The sequence below is a fragment of the Protopterus annectens genome, chromosome 2.part1, assembly GCF_019279795.1.
Source record: "Protopterus annectens isolate FY-2018-M chromosome 2.part1, PAN1.0, whole genome shotgun sequence".
Taxonomy (NCBI): Eukaryota; Metazoa; Chordata; order Ceratodontiformes; family Protopteridae; genus Protopterus; species Protopterus annectens.
In genome coordinates this window covers 1,653,790,167-1,653,808,794 of record NC_056729.1, presented here as the reverse complement: position 1 = coordinate 1,653,808,794, position 18,628 = coordinate 1,653,790,167, and the positions used below count along the sequence as shown (strand labels likewise).

The following is an 18,628-nucleotide window of genomic DNA, read 5'->3' as shown; positions in this document are numbered from 1 at the left end:
GCTGGTTCTGTAATTTTCGTGCCTTTGTGCTGTAACTCGGAACAGATCTGGGTGTTGCCATCTAGATTCTTGACATAGCAATAGAATGCTTTGTGGTTGTCCTTGGATTTAGTGGCGATTTTGTTTTTGTAGCTAGCTTTGGAGGATCTTATGAGGGATCACAACATCTTACTGAGGCTGACCAGGGAGCTCCTCCACTAATGGGATTTTACTCTCTTTTGCAAAAGTTTCTTCCTTTTGTTGTACAGTTTGTTTATGCAGTGGACCACCAGATTGGCTTCCTTTTTTGGAGGATAGCGTCTTGTTTCTGTTTGGAATAGCACGATCCATGCACTCATGTAAGTGCTTATAGAGTGCATTTGTGTAGGATTCAGCAGTTGCAACTGTATTGTCCATCTGCATGGGTGTCATGAAGTTCACCACTTGTGTCTTAAGAAGCATGAAGTTGGCTTTGGAGAAATTTTTTACTGTGGTTTCCTTAATGGGGGGTGGGGCGGGGTGTGGATATCAAGGGTGATAAGCTTATGGTTGGATCGGACCAACGAGGAGTTGACTTCAGGTGTGGAACACTAGTCACTCATGTTGGTAATGACTAGGTCTAGGATACTGTTGCCCCTGGTGGGGGTGTGGATAAGTTGATCTACAGCATTGGAATTTATGAATTCCAGAAAGTGTTGAGCTAAGGAGTTGGTACACAAGTAGTTTTCCCAGTTAATGGTGGGGTAGTTGAAGTCGCCCATTATTAGGGTGTTTGGTTGAACCCTAATATTTTCCAGTACATCAAGAAAAGAGGAGTGGGAATCCTGAGGCATGGTGGGGGATCTGTAGCAAGCTACAATTTGGATTGCAGTTTTGCCCAGAGTTAGTTGCACTTGTATAACCTTGGATGCATTATGCTGAGCAACTAGCCTGGAGGTGTGGCTATCCTTAATGAATATGGACACACTTCCGCCTTTGGTGTTTCGGTCCAGGTTACATGACCGAAAAGTGTGGTATGAGTTATAGCCTGGTAGTGCAGGGGTGCTCTCTGGAGCCTTGAACCAGATCTCAGTCACTGCACAGATATCAATGTTCTCCATTTTAAGGAGTGCTTCGAGTGTGTGCATTTTGCTAATGCCTGGCATTAATCTGAATAACCATTTGATGTCTGATATTACAGGTGCAACTACATTAAAAACAAAAGTTATGGCTAATAACTGAAATGCAGTACTTCTTTCTATAGCAATCATATATGCTAAGAATTGGCAGGGGGGATGCGTTGAAAGTAGAGAGCTGAATGTGAATCACAGGCAGTTTTGTTTTATGATTACAATGAGGTGTGGCTTAACAGCATTTAGAGCCATTAAAATGTTTACTGGCAGGCTTTTGCTGCCAATTACAAGTTTGATTTGCATTCTCAAGAACAGCAGTGGGCATAGCTGTGTGCTGATTCTAACTAGATTACTATAAATGCAGAGCATGAGCTCCAGCTGGTGCATTTCCCTTAATGTTTGTGAGAACAGTGTTCAAGTGTGCAGCATCTTATGGCAATTCTCAAGCATCATGTTTGAGATGTACAGGGGTTCAGTGATTGAGGTTGTTTTTGTAACTCCAGGGACTGGGGTTCAATCCTTATCTCTTGACATTGTCTGTGTGAAGTCTGCATATTTTCTTTTTGTGTCTAAGCCACCCCCCCCCCTCCAATAAGTTCAAAACTGTGGAAAACATTCTGGTTGACTGTTTCTATATCATTTAGTTATATATTTTATGTATCCTTGCAGCTGTGGTCCAAGGTTTTGATCAGAAAAGGGTAGCAATTACCTATGAACCTTTAAGAAGGACCAGCTCATTTAAAACTTAGCTAAATCTCTCAGTATTTCGTACAGTGCATTCCTTGATATATTGTTTTTAACAACTGAATAGTGCTTATTTGTTGTGCTGTTTCTATTCTATGCTGAGGTCTTAAAGTACATTGGAAATATCTGCTAAATGGGTAATTATAATGTGATTGATCACACTTAGACAGAAGTTTAGGTTACGTGCAGCATCTGTTTACCTTCCATCACTGCAGTACTGATTCACTGTTTCGTGATGTTGCACCTTCAGTCAAACTATTTGATTATACAGCAGCAATAAACTGTACTGCAAAAAAAATGACACAGAGCTCTGATGTGTATTTTTTTTTTATTTCTTGCAAAAAAATTTCTAGGAGCAAAGAAGCCGTTCTTCTGGACAAATGGCATTCTGTTACTCTAGGAAGAAATGGTCGAAAGGGGACAATGACAATTGATGATGGGGTACCAGTCACTGGCGAATCTCCTGTAAGTATTCAGTAACAAACTATGTTCATTTTGTAAATGTCTAGCAAAACACATGCTGAAGGAACTGTTGTGTTTTAATGACATTGACTGTAGGTGTATCTGTGAAGCAGTTTGTAGTGTCTGTTTATTTTTGGAAGACAGTGACATTTTATCGATACTGGTGGAACATAAACTACCTTGGTGGTCTACAAGCATGAATAGAACCAAGCATGCACTATGTAAGATAAAGGTATTCAGATATATTGTTAAGGATTCAACACTGTGTCCTTCTCAAGGACCCTGAGCCTTATTTTGTCAAATGTGTAAATAAAATAAAAATGGTTCAGTGAGTAAGCAAACCAGACAGGTGTTTACGCAGTGCTACACACCTGCCATACCATCAGGTTTCTAATTATATTTACTGTATGCGCATGTATTGAATTATATTTAATATATGTAGTACACACACACACACACATACTCTACGTTTAAGCAACATGTATGCAAGCATGGGAGTGTGTGTGTGTGTGTGTGTGTGTGTGTGTGTGTGTGTGTGTGTATGTGTGTATCTATATATATATATATATATATATATATATATATATATATATATATATATATATATATATATATATATATATATATATATATATATATATATATATATATATATATATATATATATATATATATACATGCATTTACATTTGTGTGTAAAAGTGTGTTGAAGTGACATCCCAACCCCATGTGCAAAATTGGGAAAAAGCCGTTGTGGATGGATGGGTATATATGTACAAACAGACACACACACACACACACACACACACACACACACACACACACGTGTGTGTGTGTGATTTATATATATATATATATATATATATATATATATAAATATATGTGTGTGCCTGTGTGTGTGTGTGTGTGTGTGTGTGTGTGTGTGTGTGATTTATATACATATATAGATATAGATATATATATATATATATATATATATATATATATATGTGTGTGTGTGTGTGTGTATATATACATATGTGTGTGTGTGTGTGTGTGTGTGTGTGTGTGTGTGTGTGTGTGTGTGTGTGTGTGTATGTATGTATGTAGGTAGGTATGCGGATGTTTCTGTGAGGTGACGAGGTGCTTTGTTGGGGAACTGACATGAGACCATGACATACAAGAACATTTCAGCTATTCCTTCATGTACACTGTGGTAAACAAATGGTTACTGGTGGTGTTGGGGGAGGTGAAGTCTGAAAGCTGGTGCCAAAAAGTCATGCCTATACTTTGTAATAATGCACTGTTTCTGCTGAATTATTTGTTGTAGTGTACATTTTCTAAGACTTGTTTTTCCTTTTCTAATTTGCACGTGATCTGATGGCGGAAGGCTGGCAGCCATATTGTGCTTTCAGACTTTGTATTTCCTATGAGAAGATCCTTCTGCTCAGCCCTTGCACCCCCCCCCCCCCCCGGACATTTTGAAACCTGACAGCATCCATTTTACCCTCCAATTCTGTCTCATTTCCTTTCCTTTTTATGTGCTATTTTCCTTTATTCTAGCATGCTGAGGTAGATGATACAGATAAATTGTGAGCTTTACATCACTGAGATGTTAGCAACAAAAGAACATGAGTTACTTTATCACTCAGATTTGCTGATCTAAAGTAGTTGGAAGTGACAGTTTCGGAGGATGGAATGCAAGAGGTCTGAGCAGGCATGAAATGAATAACAGAATGCAGCCACGCAAGTTCAACTCTTAGCCACACATTGTTGTGTACTTATTGTTATTGAGTTGATGGGAACACCTGATGGCAAAACTGAGTGTCTTAAACACTGCGTGGTTGCAAGAATCTTATTACTCCTTCTTTACAGGTCCAGGGTTTGAAACTTTGATCATTGTATGCTTGGAGTTGCATGCTCTCCATCTGTACGACTGTATATCTTTCTCCTGGGTACCCAACCCTCCCTAACCAAAAAAAATGCTGTCTAGAACGATTGGCTACTCTGCTATCCACATGTATAACTAGTACTTTTAGCTTCATTGACAATGATGTGGCTGAAAAGGTCTGCAAAGAAAAATGCACCTTAATGAATTATTAAAGTTTAAAGTTTATTAAGTACACAGAGTAATTTGTAAGGAAGCTTGTACAGGATTAGTAGTGCATTTAACTGGCAGTCTAATAAATGAATATTATTTAATACACAAAAGTATTTGACAAGACCAGTTAAACTGCTCTCTACTATTGTTAGAATGTGTACTTGTAAGAAATATGAGTAAATTTAAAAACATAAGGTGAAAGTGGGAGTATGTTTTGGAAGGAATATTTCATTTTAAGTTGGACATAAAGAATAGGTTCTTAGGTTCATAGGTGCGTACTAGGCTAATGGCCCTGGAGCCTTTACAAACCTAGCCCATAGGATTACCCTGGCATTGTGCCACCCGACCTTAGTTCCCAGTGCCTCTGTCAAGCAGAGTCACTGGAATGATCCCTGGGGTGAATTTTCTATTTCCCATCCACTCATCAAGATTTCTCTTGAAGAGGGGCAGTGAGGTGCCCTGCTTGACATGTATGGGAAGTCTGTTCCAAAGCATGGGCAGTCTCTGGGTTATGAACCTGTCCCTCCAGCACGTTCTGTTGATTGTGGTAATGAGGTTGAGGTCTCTGGAGAGTGTGGTGAAGAGGGATTGGGATTTCTTTAGAGATGGGTCAGACATGGCTTTGTAAGTCAAGCAGAGATCGCCTCTAAGTAGGCGATATGAGACAGAGAATAGTTGGAGTTTTTTAAGTCTTTCCATATAGGACAACTGTTTAAGGCCTAGAATCCTCTTTGTGAGGTACTTTTGCAGCCTCTCCAGTTGTTGCAGGTGTCTAGCGAAGTACATGCCAAATGGGGCATTGTACTCGATGATTGCCCTAATGAGGGAAGAGTAGAGGGAGACAATGACCTGTTTCTTCCTGGATGCAAAACTCTTAGTAATGAGATGTGCCACATAGAAGGACTTTCTGACCACAGTGGCAATGTGGTGATCAAAAGAGAGGTTGCTGTCAACCTGTGTTCCCAGATCTCTTATAACGCCTTCTGTGTTCAGTGGACTACCATCGATGTGGCAATTCATGGGAACTGGGTTTTTCCCAAAGGGGATGATGACACATTTTTTTGGCATTGAGCTTAAGGCCATGGTTCTGACACCAGTCATTGGTCTCAGTGAGGCCTTTCTGTAGGATGTCAACATCACTTGGGGTGTTAATAATAGCTCCCAACTTGCAATCGTATGCAAACTTTGTCAGCCAGAATCCCTTCATGTTGGTCTGGACTTCAGAGAAGTAGATACCAAACAGGAGAGGACCCAGGACTGAACCCTGTGGGACTCCACTCGTGACTGGTCGGCAGTCTGACTTGGAGTCAGCTACTTTCACACCGTGGGTTCTATCTGTGAACCAGTTTGCAACCCACCTAGTGATACAGGGGTTGATGCCTAGCTTACTGAGTTTTTCTATGAATCCTGAGTGGGGAATGGTATCAAAGGCCTTGGCTAGATCAAGGTAGGTTGTGTGAACCACCTTGCCTTCATCAACAGCTCTGGAGACTGACTCACAGAAGTCGACCAAGTTGAGCAGGCATGATCTACCCTTCACAAAACCAAACTGTGTGGGATCCAGAGTTTGGAGATTCCCTATATCCTTGTTTATTAGGTCCATGATGATGAGTTCCATAGCTTTGCATATCAGACTCGTTAGGCTAATGGGGCGATAGTTCCTAGGGTCTGTAGTCGCTCCTCCTTTGTGGAGAGGGATGACTGTAGCAGTGTGCTATTCAGCAGGGACAAAGCCTAAGGTGAGGCTGTGATTGAACAGGGCACACAGGTGAGGTGCCAGTTCACTCTGTAGTTCATGTAGAACACAGCCAGAGATATTGTCAGGTCCCATAGAAGCTGTATTCTTGGCCTTGGACAGTGCTGTTTTAACCTGTGCAGCAGTAATACTGGGTGCCTGGCAATCTACTGTTAATGTGATAGGTCCTTTGGGAGGGGAGAGAGGGGTAAAGTTGGCAATGAATCTGTCAGTCAGTATATTAGCAATATCTGTTGGCTCGGTATGGGAGGTACCATTGCACAGTAGCTCAGAGCAAATCTAGGTATTGCAATAGAGATTCTTTACATAACTATAGAGGGCCTTGTGGTTGTCTTTACTATCTACCACAATTCTGTTTTCATAGCTAGTTTTAGAGGATCTGATGAGGGCTCTCAACTTTTTGTTGAGGCTGATAAGGGAGTTTTTCCAGTCTTGGGACTTCACCTTATTCCGCATCGGTTTCCTTCTTCTGTTGTAGAGTTTGTTTATGGCAGGAGACCATCACATTGGCTTCATGTTCTTTGTGTTTCACTCTTGCAGTCATCACATTTGAGTTATCTGCTTGCAGTAGCCCTCAGTCAGCCTGATTAACAAAGTCTTGGGTCCTGCGTCAGTTGCTGTCTCTTTTTCCATGACATCAGGTAGTCAGGGGTATAAAACATGCAGCCGACAAATTACATCAGTCTTTCTTGCCGTGTGGTGCCCAAAGCAGAAGCAGTTCGCAAGTGCCGGTCAGCCGACTCCTGAAATTTTTGTTTTTGAGTTTCAGAACCGAAGTCTTCAACTTAAAGCTAAGTACCCGTTGGGGAAACTTTTTCTTGCTCTAAACTGATGTCAGTAAAAGTAAATAATTGCATTTCTTGTGGAAAGCAAATACCTCATAAAGATTTTCATTCGTACTGTATTCCTTGCCTACGCCCTGACCACGACGTACCTCGCTATCGGTTTTGTGCCTTATTTAAACAACAAACTATCTGTCGTCTGTATATTTTTGCCTCTAAATATTTTCATACTCGGTTCAATTATCCAGATATGTCTGCGGTAAGCCATCCGACTACTGACATTCTGAAAAAATGCAAAGATAAAGACAGAGACAGGCCGCCTAGGTCCAAAGCTGCCAACGACGCTTGTCCTAAGCCAGTCGCCAGCTCACCGGTACTCAGTGAGGTGATTTCGCAGCCCCTGATACCCACAACTTCAGATTCACAGACCTCTATTGAGACCCATTTGGAGTCTGGTATGCCGCGAGATGCTTCAACTGTGGAACCTGCAGATGTCTCTAACTTGGATGGGTCCGGAGCCGCTGTGCAAGCACCGGCTTCTGAGGGTGTATTCAGGCCTACTGACTTGCATATTAAACCGATGCCATCTTCTTCTTCAAGGCTTAAAACTCGAACCATGCCTAGAAAGCCAATGCCCAGACCGCATAGTCAGGCCTCTATGCCTAAAAAACAAATGATAAGAATGGCTGAAGACCTTATTACTTTAATCAGGTGAAGCCAACCTTCCCCCTCTAAGAGACTTAGGAATGAGTTTGCTTATGATACTTCCGACCAGGATTCTGAATTTTCTGTTTCCTGTGATGACCAGGATTTACCCTTATCTACCTATGAGGATTCTGATGCTGAAGACTGTATTCCCTCTGCTTCCTCCCCAGAGGATTTCTCTTTTGGTGAAACCTTGCATACTCTTAGGGAGCATTTTCATTGGGAAAGTCAGGATTTCTCCGATTCTAAAAAGAGGCTTAGGGATTTCTTACTCCTGCCCCAGCACAGGCCTTTAGCTATCCCTCCTGTACTAGACATTGTTGATTATGCCTTTTTGGAATCTAGCTTGGCCCCTGACCTTTTACCTCCTGCTCCCAGGAAACCTGATAGATATTGCAGGGTTCCTGACTGTTACAATTTCCTTTTCAAAAATCCTACTGCGGATCCTGAGACCATTTCACAGGAACCCAAGGGCATTAAAGCTACTACTGCCAAAAATCCTACCCCCTCTGATAGAGACTCCAGGGCGCTGGATAGATAGGGTAAGAAGGTATACACTTCTGCAACCTTGGCCATTAGGGCCTTAAACTGCCAGTTTCATATGTTAAAGTATCAGCAGCATATTACTGGATTGCTTAAACAGAAAATGATGTTGATTCCTGATTGTACTGAAAATAAGGATTTACTGGATGTAATGCATTCTGCTGAACAGGTTGGAAAACATACTTTGCAATGTGGTTTTGATTCATTAGAGTCATCTTCCAGGACTGCTGTCACTGGGTCTGTACTTAGAAGGCATGCTTGGCTTAAGGAGCAATCCTTGCCAGATCATGTTAAAGCTAAATTACTGGATGCTCCCTTAAATCAGGACTGCCTGTTTGGCAACAAGGCAGAATAAGTTCTTAAAAAGATGGAGGAAAAAGCTAAATCTATGCAAACTGTTAAAGATTTCTTACAAGTACAACCTCCAAGATTTAGTATGCATTGGCCCTCTAAGAATTGGTCCTTTTCTGCCTCTTCCAGGCCTTCTCAGTCCAAACCGAGATCCAGCAGAGCACCCAGGCTTCAGTCCCAGGGTACGCACAGGACTAAGCAGTGGGGGGCCCCCACTTCCAAATCTGGGAGTAGTGAAACTCCCCCTATGGTAAACTGTCTCAATGACTTAACTTTAAAACTTCCAAGCACTTCTCAACTGACTGCCCCTTTGGGGGGAAAGATTGCTCTACATGCAAAAAACTGGGAACTCATTACCCAGGACAAATGGGTTTTAAATATAGTTTCCCAGGGATACAGGTTTCACTTCCACATGTTACCAAACCCAAATGATTGGCCAGATCTATCCCCAAATCAGTGGGCAGAGGCTCAAAAGCAAGTACTCTCTCTCTTAAGCATAAAGGCTATTCAAAATGTACCAGAAGAGGAAAAGGGACAAGGTTTTTACTCAAGACTTTTCCTGGTACCCAGAAAAGACAATTCATGGCGTCCTATCCTGGACCTGTCTACTTTAAACACCTTTTTGGTGATTCCAAAATTCAAGATGCTAACTCTTCCCCAGTTGCTTCCTATGCTAGGCAAAGATGCCTGGTTGGCAACACTCGATTTAAAGGAAGCATATCTGTACATCCCAATCAGGGAATCTTGCAGAAAATACCTACACTTCAAAGCAGGCTACATGCACTATCAGTTCTCTGCACTGCCCTTTGGCTTATCTACTGCACCCAGGGTATTCACAAAGTGCCTAGCTCCAGTCATTGCATTTTGCAGGCAAAGAAATATTCAAATATACCCATACCTGGACGATTGTCTAATTCAGGCAGAAAGCCAGGACATACTTTTGAATCATCTGGCTTTTGTACAAAGGGTGCTAACTTGTCTGGGGTACACCATAAATGAAAATAAATCTCACCTAGTACCCTGTCAACAAATTATATTCCTGGGAGCAAACTTGAATGCAACTTCCCAGATAGCTTTCCTCATGCCAGAGAAACAAATTCATTTGACAACATACTTCAAACTAGTGGCCACAAAAACCCTGCTATCTGCAAGACAAATACTGCAAGCCTTGGGGTTCATGGCCTCCTGCATTATTTTAATTCCATATGCAAGACTGCATATGAGCAAACTACAATGGTATCTAAAAAGCCTATGGTGTCAACATTCTCAGGATCTAGAAGCAATGATTCCTGTCATACCTTGCCTATGGTTAGAGTTGCTTTGGTGGGCAGAGGCCTGCCACGAGAACAAGGGACTACCATTTACTCTACCCCCTGCCACCCAAACCCTAGCAACAGACACATTAGACATTGCATGGGGGGCTCACTTGGCAGGGAAGTGCATTCAGGGCAAATGGAACCCTAGTCAAATGCACCTGCATATCAATCAAAAAGAAATGTTAGCTGTACAGAATGTGATGACAGCCTTCAAGAACCACATTCTTCCAGGACAATTAATGGTAAAGATGGACAACACCACTGTTATGTAGTACATAAACAAGCAGGCGGTACCCATTCTTACCCCTTTTGCAGACTAGCCATGGCACTGTGAAACACAGCCTTGAGCTACCAAGTGCATCTACAAGCTCAATTTGTGTCAGGAATACTAAATACACTGGCAGACGGACTAAGCGGAAACCTCATGGACCCACACGAGTGGAAACTGGAACCAAGGACTTTCAACATGTTGACAAACAAATGGGGGAGCCTGGATACAGACCTGTTTGCCTCCCCACAGAATTAGCAATTAGACAAATTTTGCACAAAGACTCCCCACAAACAAGCTTGGAAAGTGGATGCTTTGTCCTTCAGCTGGAAAAACCTATCAGTTTATGCTTTTCCTCTTCTGCCTCTGTTCTCCAAAGTACTACTAAAGATCAAACAGGACAAACCAAGGACGATATTGATTGCACCAGACTGGCTTCACCAACACTGGTACCCCCTTTTATGCAGTGTTTCACTGTTGGCCCCATGGCACCTGCCTCAGACCCCTACCCTGTTGTCTCAGCAGGAGAACCAGATTCTGCACCCTCAGCTTCAAACCCTGAACCTAGCAACCTGGCTAATTACCTAATCTCTCCTTAACCATCCCTCAGTAAACCAGTGATGGATATCATTTTAGAGGCAAGGAGGCCTAGTACTAGAAAATCTTAAGCTGAAAAATGGAAAAGATTCTGTGCCTAGAACCAATCTCAAGGGATGAGCAGAGCAGCGCCCAACTTACCTCAGATTCTACAATACTTAACTGAGATGCTTCACAAGGGCCTTTCTTTTTCCTCCATCAAAATTCATGCCTCAGCAATTTCAGCTCATTATAAGACATCTCTTCCACTGCTCAAGCAGTTCCTCAGAGGGGCCAAAAATTTAAGACAATCCAGGAAAGCCCCAACTCCAGCCTAGGATCTTAACTATGTATTGGAGAAACTCACTCTTCCTCCTTTCGAGCAGCTGCTAGTGCAGATTTAAAATTCCTTTCTTGGAAAACAGCTTTCCTTTTAGCAATCACTTCTGCAAGAAGGGTATCTGAATTACAGGTCCTTAATGCAGTGGAGCCTTTCATCATCTTTCATGCGGACAGGGTGTCCCTCAGAACCAATCCCTCCTTCATGCCCAAGGTGGTATCCAGTGTGGCTCTTAATCAGTCCATTCATTTTCCAACCTTCTTTCCTAATCCACAGAACAAGGGGGAATGGATACTGCAGTCCTTAGATGTGCACAGACAACTTAGATTTCACTTGGACAGGACTAAACCTCAAAGGAAATCTGAACAACTGCTGGTGGCATTTGCTGCAGGGCCAGAGGGGAAGGTTGTTTCAAAGCAAACCATTTCTAAATGGATAGGCCATTGCATTAATTTCTGCTATAAGCACCATGGAAAACCTATCCCACAGGGGGGTCAGACCCCATTCAACCAGGGCTACATCTACCTTTCTCAGAGGTGTCCCTACCAAGGACATCCTAGAAGCTGCTAGAAACTGCTACCTGGAGTTCTGTACATACTTTCACAAAGCATTACCATTTGCCAATTTTCTCTAAATCCAGAGCTGGCTTTGCCACTGCAGTCTTGCAGGGCCTTCTAGCTGGTCCTAATGCTATCTAAATTCCTCCTCCCATCCTTCGCTTTGGGAATCTACCCAAATGTGGTGACTGCAACAGTGAAACACGAAGAACACAGTACAGTTGTGTACACTTACCATAAATGTAGATGTTCGAGTGTATTCACTGTTGCAGTCCTGGTTACCCTCCCTCCAGCCCCCTGACTTTTTTGGCTATACCTCTACTCTCCTTTACTATGCTTAAAAGCTTTTTGGTATATTTGTTTTTTTTATTGGAGGTATATCCTTGTATATATTTATATTTATTGTATTGCTTCCCATATTGGGGGCACCTGACATCTGGGGCAAAAAAAAATGATGTAATGGCATCTGCTGCATGTTTTATACCACTGACTACCTGACGTCATGGAAGAAGAGACAGCAACCAATGCAGGACCCAAGACTTTGTTAATCAGGCCGACTGAGAGATACTGCAAGCAGATAACCCAACTGTGATGACTACAACAGTGAAAACACTCGAACATCTACATTTATGGTAAGTGTACACAACTGTACTTTTTTGAGGAGAGTGTCTTGGTTCTATTGGGTATGGCGAGATCCATGCATTTGTGTACGTGTTCATACAGTGCATTGGTGTATGATTCAGCGGTCATGCAACTGTTCTCCATTTGCATGGGTGCCGTGAAGTTAGCCACCTCTGTTTTTAGGATCCCAAAGTTAGCTTTGGAGAAGTTTTTCATGGTGGTTACCTTTGCGGGGGGTGGGAGGTGTAGATTTCCAAGGTGGTTAGTTTGTGGTCAGATCTAACCAGGGAGGAGTTGACTATTGGTGTAGAGCAATGGTCACCCATGTTAGTAACGACCAGGTCAAGGATGTTGCTACCTCTAGTGAGGGAAAGAACGTGCTTGTCCAGGGCATTGGAATTAATGAATTCCAGGAAATGTTGGGCAATTGTATTGGTACATGAGTAGTTTTCTCAGTTAATGGAGGGGTAGTTGAAGTCGTCCAGTATGAGAGTGTTAGGTTGGATCCTAATGTTCTCCAGGGTGTTTAGGAATGTGGAGTGTGAGTCTTGGGACATTGTTGGGGACCTATAGCAGGCTATGACCTGAATCACTGTCTTACCCAATGTTAGCAGCACTTGAAGTATCACTGATGCGTTATGTTGGGCTACCAGTCTGGATGTGTGATCATCCTTTATGAATATGGAAACACCACCTCCTTTGGAGCTTCAGTCCAAGTTCTGGGGCTGAAAGGTGTGGAATGAGTTATAGCCAGTTAGTGCAGGGATGCTTTCTGCTGCCTTGAACCAGGTCTCAGTAACAGCACAAATGTCGATGTTTTCCATTATAAGGAGTGCTTCGAGTGAGTGCATTTTGAGAGTTAGACTTCTAGCATTGAGCAGCATGACCCTCAGATTGCATTTGGTTGTAGTTGTTACAGTGGTAATTTGGTGTTTTGAATACCACCTAAAAAAGGCACTATAGGGGTGGCAAGAGCCTTGATCAGTATTCGGAAGCCAAGGATGACAGATGCAGGCCATCTCTGACAAAGCATCGAGGTCTGTCAGTCATGTGATCCCAGGCAGACAGATAATTGATCCCCTTAAAATAACACTGGAAACTTAACCAGTTGTTGAAATCAATCATTTTCTACTTGTACTGTGCAATCTTTCTGGTTGATTGTGGGATGCTGCTCAGAGCTAGGGTCATACCCGCCTGTGCTACATAATCCTAGAGCTCCTCCATGTCTCTTTTCATGTAGTCCAGGGAGGTACGTCTCAGGTCATTCACACCCACATGTACAATGACAAGAGTCATATTTGTACCTGTTGTTAACTGACCTGAGTGTATGCATTATGTGGTGGATCCTGGGAACTGACAGGCAGCTTGACTATTACTTTATCCTTATTCAACCTGGTGAATGGGACATCAGTGTGCCTCACTATTGAGTCACCTATAACTAGCATGTTGGGCATGCTGTTTTGCCATAGGGGCTTTGGTTGAGTGGCACACTGTTTAGGAGAGTTATGTGTCTCATGATTAGTGTTGTGTTGTGATGGTCGAGTGTGTTTCTGCCTTGGCGGTCTCTGCTGTTTGGATAAATTTTTATTGATAACCTCCACTGTTTGTGTTTTTATATGAAGGCAGTGCTGGTGTGTGTTCTGGAGGGCTATGTGTTCCATGTGGTGTGGTGTAAGTACTGACCTTCTCCTCTTGACCAGCTATTCCGGTCTTGGCTGGAGAGTGCATGGCTTCCAGTTTGGATATATAAGTGCATCTCTCACAAGTCTGAGTGTTGGAAGGTAAGAGGAGAGGGTTGTCTGTGTATATGAGGCAGTTGCTACATTGCCTCAGGATGCCCAGGTTCAGCAGGTTAATAGGAGAAAGCACAGGGAACTGACCTTTAGACCTGCCTGGAGGGGTGGGTATTAATAGTAAGTACTGGAGCTGTTTCCTTGTAGAACATTTAGTGCTGGTAGCACTTTTGTCTGCTACAATAATTGCTACAAGAAGTCTGGTAAAGTGCTAGACTAATAAGCTAGTAAAAGTGCAGGAAAGGAGAGAACTAGCAGATCTAAGGGAAAAGTTGAAGAACAGACTTTGGCACCACTCAGAAGCTTACAAACAGTCCTGGATACAGCAGATCTGTATCTGGACTAGACTAGTTACAGGAAAGGTGGGAAAGAAGCGCCAACTCAGACTTTTAAACCGGAAAGTTGAAAGAGATGGAAAGACTGCCCAAACGGTTAATAAACTACAATTTCTGGGCCAGAAACCACTCCTCTTGTGGTAGATAGGCTGCCTAGTGCTTACCACTCCCACTAATAAGCTAGAAGTCTTCCATCTGACACAGAAAGGTTTGGGGGCTCAGAAGCTTACAAAGAGTCCTGAATACAGCAAATCTGTATCTGGACTAGACTAGTTATAGGAAAGGTGGGAAACAAGCGCAAATGTGGGATTTTAAATCAGAAAGTTGAAATAGATGGAAAAAATCTCCCGAAATGGCCAATGAACTACAATTTCTGGGCCAGAATGACCACAGAACTGTTCAAAGAGATTGAAAGTACAGACTAAAAGGGATATCTGTGGGCCATGAATTTTCCTATTGAGGAAGAGGTTGGAAATAAATGCTACAATGCAGTGGAATAAATGGGTATCATGTGGGCATATGGCAGTGGATGTTTATAAATAATCTCATGATAATAAAGTAGAATTACGTTAGACTACTGAAGTATATGTTTAAGCTGCAAATGGATTCTGGGAGATGCCCAGGAAGCATTTCTTCAAAGAAAGGGTTATGTCCAAGTGGTGTCAGAAAACATAATAACAAATAAAGCTGCTAAGTAATTTACTGCTGTACAAGGTGTGGTAAAGACAAGGGAGTAGTGAAATGATGACAGCCTAAGAGGTAATGTTACTGAGCTGTAGAAAGGGCAGGATGGAGGAGACAGTTACCCCTGCTGCCTAATGGTATCATGCATCGAGAGGTATATTTTGGCACCCCCTTAAAGTTTAAATTGAGGAGGAGAAAAGAAAAAAAAGGTCTATGATTTACCACTCCTGCTGAAAAAGAAAGGCAGATCTCTTCTTAAATATCTATGCCCCTTAACTCACAGGAGCAAAAACAATAGCTTTGTCCTTTTAAAATGTAGCAAACTGCTTGTTACATGTGTAATAAAAAAACTACTACAGTTTATGCCAGAGACACAGGATGAGAAATGTGTAATTGTACTTACCTTTATTAGTAAAGATGTTAAGTACTTTAAGTATTCAGACTTCTGTACCTAGTAGTAGCTGTACAAGCTTCGTGTGGTAATATTATTTTTGTGTAAAGCATTGCATAGTGTGAAATGTGCACTTATATTATAAACTTTGTCAAAATCATACTGGATCTTGGTTGGTCAGTTGTCACTTTTCATTTTGGTCATTGTTCTATTCATGTGAACTGTAGAAGCTATGGCTTTAACATTAAGTGACGGTGACCGCTTCTGTAATTACAGTACTAGTACTGGATATCAGGTAGTGTCTAATGATAGAGTAATAGCTCTTGTTTCATTCGAGACTTAAGTGGATACATTTCATGATTTAACCATTGATGTATTTTGTGTGGTAGTAATGACAAAATACCCCTAATCACCATTTCTCTAAGAGTCAGCATGGATTCTTTATAAGGTAAACAATCAAATCTATTTTCTTCTTTGGCAAAGCAGATAGCTACAGAAAGTATGCAGTCTTTAAAACAGAAGTTATAGCTTTGTGGAAAGTAATAGTTCCAAATGGCTTCATTCCCATATAGTGTAGTGCATACAAAGAGATCTCAAAGCTGGCCCAGAAATGTCCAAGGCTCATTTGTATTTCTGTTTAGCACTGTCACAGCATGGCAAGTAACAATTCCACAGGTAAGGAAGATTCTGAATAGATTCCCACATAAACAATAGTCCTCATTTGAATTTCCTTTAGTGTTGAGCAGCTCCAATCTGTTAAAGGCATGTTTTTTTCACTTGAAAATTTTGTGGGCTTCTCCTCAGAAATTCCTTTAAGATTTCAGACACACATCAAGTCACACAACTTCCTGTTTCTGCCTGTATAGCTTGAATCTGTTGTCAACAACATGTTGCAGACAATGGCTTCAAGCAGGACACCATCTTGAAGCCGGTTATTGTCTCATTATTGCAAACATTCTGTAATGCCTTCTTGCTTGGTGTTAGAAATCCATAGACTCAGATTTCTGTGTCCTGGATCCATGCCAAGTTTATGCAGTGTAGAGCCTTTATGTAGCATGTAGCACCTACAGAAAGTAAATTGATAATGTATTGGTACATCTTTGGGTGACTGATTGTGGGTATTGGTGTAATCAAACTATGAATTCTGGATTGGTGCGGTGTATTTTTTTTTTTTACATTGTAGAGAAAAAGAAGAAAGTAAATATTTTTTTTAGTATTATGTAGCAGATTCCTGTGCTAGTTAATATAAATTGTCCTTGGAAACTGCAGCACAAAAGTTTCTGTGCTGCAGTAACCCTCTATTGCCAATGAAGAATTGTTAAAGTTATGTTTTGGTTTTCTATGAGATGAAATGACAGTTGATAATTAATGCTAATGTTTTTTAGGTGACACAGATTGACATTGTCCTGAATCTTATAAAGTTTGTTGTTCCACTGATGCCATGTTTCTCTGCTTCTTTCCCTTTCTGTGCTTTCTGGATTTCAGAAATCCCGTAAGGTAAATTGCTTGCACAACTTCTGATGTTCGTAGCTTTCTTAGATGTCACACTTCATCTTTGAGCTTCATCATTTACATAGAAATGAGACCTACAGGCTAGACCAGCCTAGCAGGCATTACTTATTTCATTTCTTTCAACAACTAAACATGTTAGCTAATCTTTCATTTTTATCCATTTCCATATCTCATGAAAATGTTTAACTTTTTTTTCATTTTCCAAACTTTGACTAGCAGTAACCTTCAAGGTCTGTTTCTGTTTATAATATGTTCATGTTTTTCTTCTGCTTCAGCAAATTCCACCAGATAGTTTAAAATGCATGAGAGTATGTTATGCAGGGACAGAGTGTTGTGCATTTGCTGACAAATATAAAATATGATGAAATTTAGTATTCCAAAAAGTGATTATTAGGATATAGGATTTTCAAATTTGCAGTCTAGGCCATCTTGGTGAATTTGCCCCTCACTGTTAACAGTTGTCAGAGAGCTTGTTGAGTATCTGTGCCTTACAGCAGTAAGGTCTGAATCGATTGATGTATGCTTGACTTTTCTTTGGGTACTGTATTTTCTTCTCACACAAAAACAAGCTGGTTGGTTTGCTACTCTAAACTCTTCACTTATATTGCATTTACCTTTGCATTCGTGGCCTGGTCATTGTGGACCAGTAAATTTATGTGGTTAACACATGCATAATTAAATAAATTAGTTGTTAATCACAGTTAAAACTTTTTTGGTGGGGGTACTTGATTATGCTAAATGCTACAGAAATAGCATGATGAGTTTTTTTTTTTTTGCTAAAAATGTAGTATTTACAGCATATCTGGTTACCCATTAAAATGGATCTGTAATAGTTTCTGAATTGAAAGGACCCAAGATTGTATCCCATAGCTACTTTTTTCCGATAATGTCTCTCTCTCTTTTTTTTTTTTTTTTTTTTTTTTGGGAGGGTGAGAATGTGACCTAAATTGTTGGACCATGAAGGGGGTCGCTGCAGTGGGTAAGAAAGGGGTACAAGTGCATGTTGGTGTGTCCTTGTTGCAGTAATAATCCTCATTGTTAGGAGTCATTTCCTGCATTTCACTCATGTAAAGACTCATACACAGTCTCTGTTCTTCTGCCATATGCCATGAAATGGTGACCCTAGGTAGCCCCAGGTGCTGCTGAACAAATGCCAGATTGCCCACAGATTGGAGTCAGGTGACATGAGTAGACATACTGAGCTGCTAGCATAAAGGACACATTCTTCCTTTCAGGAGACTAGCATGCTGCCAGATGGTTGCTTTGTCCTGCATGGAAATGGTCCACTGCTATTAGTTGATCCTCTGCTGGTCATGTATTGTGACTTTACTGTTTTAAGGTCACCAAATTTCGGGGATAAGGACATTTTCCACTTATTTCCAATACTGATTTATTTTTGGAGATAATATATTTAGAACACATGGCAATGAGACAGAAAACCAGAAAATTTAACAGAAAATAAAAAAAAAAATTAATGTACTGTAAAATAACAATAAAAAACTATTAGCACGTTCGTCTTAACCAAAGTTAAAAGTTCATCAGCTTATTTAGCGTGTGTTGTTTACGTGTTTAGGAGTTTAATATATTTAGAGAAATATGGGTGTACCAGCATCGAAGGTGGCTTGCCCCTTGCAAAATATATTTGTCTGTGATGTTTTATGGTGTGATTATAGTAACTTTGAAAAGTTACGACCTATCTCGGCAGATCCCTTACCAAATCT

At 41.2% G+C, this 18,628-nt stretch overlaps 1 protein-coding gene across 9 annotated transcripts in view; it reads left to right on the top strand.

Moving 5' to 3' along the window:
* AGRN (agrin) overlaps nucleotides 1-18,628 on the top strand; it is a 3,161,231-nt gene that overhangs the window by 2,982,218 nt on the left and 160,385 nt on the right. For 7 of the 9 annotated variants that reach the window (XM_044063089.1, XM_044063082.1, XM_044063086.1 and 4 more), the window contains 2 exons: nucleotides 2,189-2,300; nucleotides 16,881-16,892. In XM_044063089.1, coding sequence (XP_043919024.1) covers nucleotides 2,189-2,300; nucleotides 16,881-16,892 — 124 coding nt within the window. The remainder of the gene's footprint in view (nucleotides 1-2,188; nucleotides 2,301-16,880; nucleotides 16,893-18,628) is intronic. The other 2 variants (XM_044063083.1, XM_044063087.1) reach the window with 1 other exon arrangement.